At 36.0% G+C, this 5,693-nt stretch overlaps 1 protein-coding gene across 1 annotated transcript; it reads left to right on the forward strand.

Moving 5' to 3' along the window:
• The first annotated feature begins 226 nt into the window (after window positions 1-226).
• Window positions 227-2,102, forward strand: LOC108399344 (olfactory receptor 2B11-like). Its single transcript, XM_073224443.1, has 2 exons — window positions 227-450; window positions 1,388-2,102. Exons 1-2 carry the CDS (start codon window positions 227-229, stop codon window positions 2,100-2,102), a joined length of 939 nt encoding a protein of 312 aa, XP_073080544.1.
• Window positions 2,103-5,693: the final 3,591 nt, after the last annotated feature.

Below are 5,693 nucleotides of genomic sequence, written 5' to 3' on the forward strand. Positions count from 1 at the left end.
TCAGAATGGCTAGGTTACCTGTTTAAAATAACTGTCTTTATTGTGTAGTATCATGAAAGGAAATTAAGTCACCTGGTTTCAGATCCCTTTTATTATTTCCCCCACAGGTTACTGTAACCCATCCTCTGTGAATGCATCTTCAAGGCATAATTATGTCTTGCATTTCTCATAATTCTTTCTACCTTTCCTGATGCTTCCCTACTGGAGGAGAAACAAATTGAACAGAATGGCACTAATTAACAAAAGTCATCCTGAAGAGTTTATTCTACTAGGCTTTGCAGACCGTCCTTGGCTGGAGCTTCCTCTATTCGTATTTCTTCTCGTGACATACCCCATGGCAATGATGGGAAACATAGCCATCATTCTGGTGTCCAGTTTAGATCCCCGTCTGCACAGCCCCATGTATTCCTTCCTCACTAACCTCTCCCTTTTGGACATGTGCTATACCACATGTTAGGGTGCAGGCTTCCAAGGCTTCCCCAGAGAACAAACTACACAGGCATAGAGATGTAAATTCAAGCAAAGTCTTTATTCAGCCAACTAGTTGGGGTCCAAGTCAGCCCCGACGCAGCGGGTCTCAACAAGGACCCCGAGCACTCTGAGCCAAGGGTTTATATAGCAATTTCAAAGCACTTAACTCATAGCAATTTTCTATAACTATACATTATTCTTGCAAGACATATATCCTGGGGTTAAGCAAGGGCAGGGTAAGACTACTCCTCAATGGTTAGGGAGGTTCTGCACGATAAGCTTGGTATGTAAGATTTACTGACCAAGGTTAGCTGACCAAGGGTCACAGCTGCCCACCACCCGGTGCTCATGATTAACTTGTTTTTCAAGGCCTTACCCAGGCCCAGGGTTTGTTTTTTTTGTTTTTTTTTTTTTCCTCTGAGTCACACTCTCAGAAAATGGTTTCTAGGTTTCTAAGATGGCTATGCTTATGTTAATTTACTAATCTTACTAATGCTTAGATTCTACATTTCCCCACTTTCCTTTGACCATTCCAATCATGGAATGTTTGTTTCTTCCTGCTGTGTGAGTGAATGATACTGCGGTCTCAGCATTAGCACCTGAACAGCACTCACTCTTTCCCTAACAAAGGCTATTAGCCGGTTTAAGATACAGAGACCTAAAGTGAGAAGCAGTATAAAAATAAGCAAGGGCCCTGCCAGGGTGGATATCAGGATTGTAAACCATGGGGATTTAGTAAACTAGGATTCAAATAGCCCTTGGCAGGCCTCTCGCTCTCTCTTCCTTTGATCTGGTCTCTCTCTAAGTTTAGACATTGAATCTCTTACTATTCCGGAATGGTCTGCTGTTAAGGTTTAGCTAAGTTTTATTAGTTCTTTTTCCTGACTCTTAATGCTCTCTGCACTCCTTTACACACAAGCATTGTCCCTCAGATGTTGTTTAACCTGGGAAGCGCTAAGAAGACGATCAGCTATGTGGAGTGTACAATTCAGCTTTATTTCTTCCACATAATGGGGGGCACAGAATGTCTGCTTTTGGCTGTTATGTCTTTGGATCGCTATGTGGCCATCTGCAAGCCTCTACACTACACCCTCATCATGAGTCGGCGGATCTGTATCCTATTGGTATCCACTGTGTGGCTCACTGGAGTGACCTACGCTGTGTCAGAGGCCACTGTTATATTACAGTTACCGCTATGCGGTCTCAATAAGCTGGATCACTTGGTGTGTGAGATTCCATTTCTGATAAAGACTGCCTGTGGTGAAAAGGGTGCTAACGAGCTCACACTCTCTGTGGTGTGTACTTTTATGTTAGCTGTTCCTCTATGCTTAATTCTTGCTTCCTATGCTTGTATTGGACATGCTGTATTTAAAATTAAATCACCTGAGGGAAGGGAAAAGGCCTTTGGGACATGTTCCTCCCATCTCATTGTAGTTTTCCTATTTTATGGTCCAGGCATTAGCATGTACCTTCAGCCCCCCTCTTCCATCTCGAGAGACCAACCCAAGTTCATGACTCTCTTCTATGGAGTGGTGACTCCTGCACTCAACCCTTTCATCTACACCCTGAGGAACAAGGATGTAAAGGGAGCATTAGGCAACCTGGTGAGGAGCATTTTCACTTCCAAGTGATAGTTGGTAATCTTCTAATGGAATTATTTAACAACTAGAGTAGATTCATAGGGGTTTCTCTGATAACTCGTTTTTGTCTCGTATTTCCTCAAATCTCATGTTAGATATTCTTGCAAAACATGCCATGTTTCTGATGTTCTATATAATGATGTTAGGCAAGGATGATACTTGGCTAACAATGTTTGTGGAAATGTATTAAAAATAGTTCACACTTGGTACATAGTAAAATAACAACTGCATTAATTTAAAAATATAATAATATAAATTATAATAACTCATTCGTTCAAGCTAATTATCATAAATAGCATGGCAACCATTCATCTGTGGACTTTCTATCACAGTGTCACCTGAGAAACTCATCAGTCCCTGCCAGATTGGCCCATGTCTAAGTGGCAGCAAGACTGCACTGCACATCAGTGTGAGGTATTCTACAGTTCAGAACAACCATGACTCTTAAAAGTTTATCGACTTCAGTTAACGTAGATGCTATTGCTTCTTAAACATTTCTACTTTTGTTTAACAATAAGCGTGCAGTGTTTACATAATTTTAATCAAAGAATTTATTATTAAAGTGAATGAAAAAAGGAACAAAACATATTTCTTAATGCTCCTTTCAACTATCATAACCATCAGTCTTCTGACAAAGAGAAAAAGGAAGTGAGATTAATAACGAACTAATACCTGAAAGAATCTGTAAGTAGAACAGCCAAGAATGGCTTTTGAAACTGTGCAAGAATCAGCATAAAAAAGAAATAATTTGTATCTTTGGAGTGGGAAGCAACTTGACTACTTCAACAACCACTATGACTACCTTTTTATTGCTGTAAATTTTGGACATAAATGATGCTCAAGGATATATACCACTAAAAGTGGAAAGTGTGAAGCTCAGTTCTGTGATTTACACCCACCTTCAAAACTGTCATAGAATATGAACAATTTTTTAGAGCAAATTAATGGATTTTATAGTTACTTGGCATAAACTAATATAGAGAAAATTCAGCATGATATTATGTAGTGAAAATGTACATTTGAAAGAAAAACGACAGGTCATTTGAGCTTTTCTGGCATATCTTCTGTTCTGATCAAGATATAAACAAATTTTTGAGCGCTAAATCATATTATTCTGAACAAAAATCAACTGCAACCCAGATCCATTTTTTGACTAAAAACAGATCATCTAGTAGTGCTTGGCACAGTTCTTGACACAAATGGACTTTGATACATTTAATTTGGAAACAAATCTAAGTAACTGAAATTTGGCTGATTGCTGACTGAGCAAAAAAAAAATTTTTTTTAATTTTGCACACACAAACACACAACCATGAAAATAAAAATTTTGTGGTGTTAACTTCTCTTATCATTTTAGTAGTTAAGACATCCTTTGCCTAACTGTCTTATGTAAAGTATTTCTTACAGAGAAATATAATAATTGTTAGTTTTGAGGGTAAATTCAGCAAAATTGGTGTCAAAAGCTGAGCTAAGGGAATACCTAGATGATTTTCTTAATCATGTGCTAACTTCTAGGTCTCTAAAGCTAATTTGTTTTAGAGTTGTGTCTTCCAGTGTCTATGAAATATCAATACTTTCTAAAGGAAATTGATAAAAATTTCAGCATAAAGAATACTGGATAAATTCAGGATAAAGTAGTGGCAGCAAAAAGCAATAGAAATGTTTTATTTGCATTAGACTACTTCACAGCTCAAGGTCATGTATCTTTACTCTGTTCCAGCATGAAAAATACTTTAGTTAACCACTGAGAAGCTCTGCTGAAGGGAAACACATATATATTTGAAGTTAGAGTGTGCTCTGTCTTGATGTAAAACATGAACAATTTTAAGACTTCTTTTCCCGGAAAGTGATCAAACATTTTCCTTATTTTCCCAGGCAAGCAGGCTTTTCCTGAAGAACAAATATAAGACAACAAAGTGTTTTAGCCACTAGTTCTAAAAACCCTAAAACATGGAGACATACATTTAGGAGAGCTTTATGGGAGAAACCAAGAAGATACAAAAATGATTTTCTCAAAACTAGATCTGCATACATAATAATATTAAGGCAAAAAGTTCATCAAGCTCTAAGGGAGATGATTAAAATAACTGCAAATGAGGATCTGGTTAAAAAAATATTGCATGATCAATATCCAATATCTATCCAATATCTATTCAAACTGTGATTCTCAGAATTCCAATGACTAGGAGGATTCCCAGAGGCCACTGGGATGTGAGTGGGGTGGAGAAGGCTGAGATATAGTAGAGGGGAAAGTACATCAGATCTTGTTTGAAGAATGGACAGTAGATAGAAGAACAGAAATTATTATGCAACTCTGATAAAATAGGTAATCATTATACTACCTTTTCACACTGTTTTCCAAAACTCAAGTTATTTTAACCATATGCTCAAAATTTTACCTGAGCAAAATACATATGTAATACACATAAACACAAAATGAAACTTAAATGTGTAGTGAGATTTCAATTTATCACTCAAGAATTTGTTTTCCTTAAAACTAAAGTCTGAACATGATTATGTTTGTTAAGATTGGCATAACAGAAAAAATTTTTTTACCTATTCTGGGTGTGTCAGTTTTTAACTATTGATTGGTAACTATTGATCCTAAAGTATTGACACAGAACATAATTATTTAACACAAGAGAGTTAGGAAGCTGATCTATATAACTGCCAAGTTTTCACTCTGTTACACAGAAAGAAATTAAATCCACAGCAGTGAGTCTCTAAACCTAATTGACATTATTCTTCCTTTTCAACCCCCCATTGCACACCTCCCTAAATCTACCAACACCTCTCAAGCCAACCACAATATTTAGTGTAAAACTTCCATTTACTAAACTCTTTGGCATTTTCTCCTTTCTGTGTATTTCTTTATTTTTTCATTTAATAATATCTTCTCCAATTTCCACTCAGTAAGGACTTTCTTAAAATAAGGTATATTACAGAGCACAAAAGTGATAAAATGCACCTTCAAGAATATTATTTGTTCTCTTAACCAGTTTTTAAGTGCACATCACTCATGCTAATGTTCTTGCCGCAAAAAAAAAATTAAAATATTTTGAAAAGTACAGAAATCTTTTGAGAATGATGGGTATGTTTATTATCTTGCCTGGGGTGATAATATCATGGGTATATGCAAATGTACAAACTCATCAAAATGTACACATCAAAAAAGTGCAACTGTAATATATATATAATTAGAGCTGAAAAAAATAAGATCCTAAAACTAAATAGGAAACTAAATAAATACAGTAAAAGGAATAAAGATGTTTTCTACAAATGGAATAAAAATTGATTTATTTAGTAGTTTATAGAAATATATCACTGCCTGGGGGAACATTATAATCAAGGATATGGTCGAGAAGGAGAACTCAAAAACTACTGTAAGTTACCATGAGTTAGTTGATGGGTTAGACATTTTGTACTTGAAATTTTATTTAATCTTCAATAACTTCACGTAGATATTCTCCACCATCAATAGATAATGAACTTGTATTTGCTAGTTCTTGAACATCAATAGTTAGTACCAGAACTGGAATTTGAAAGCCTTTCAATTACCAAAAATTCATGCTTTTCCAACTT

Source organism: Manis javanica, chromosome 16 (genome assembly GCF_040802235.1).
Source record: "Manis javanica isolate MJ-LG chromosome 16, MJ_LKY, whole genome shotgun sequence".
NCBI classification, from domain to species: domain Eukaryota; kingdom Metazoa; phylum Chordata; class Mammalia; order Pholidota; family Manidae; genus Manis; species Manis javanica.

Coding starts and splice junctions, on each gene's coding strand:
- LOC108399344 (XM_073224443.1), top strand. CDS start 227: ATGGCACTAATTAACAAAAGTCATCCTGAAGAGTTTATTCTACTAGGC. Junction 451..1,387: donor TTGGACATGTGCTATACCAC/ATGTTAGGGTGC, acceptor TCCTTTACACAC/AAGCATTGTCCCTCAGATGT.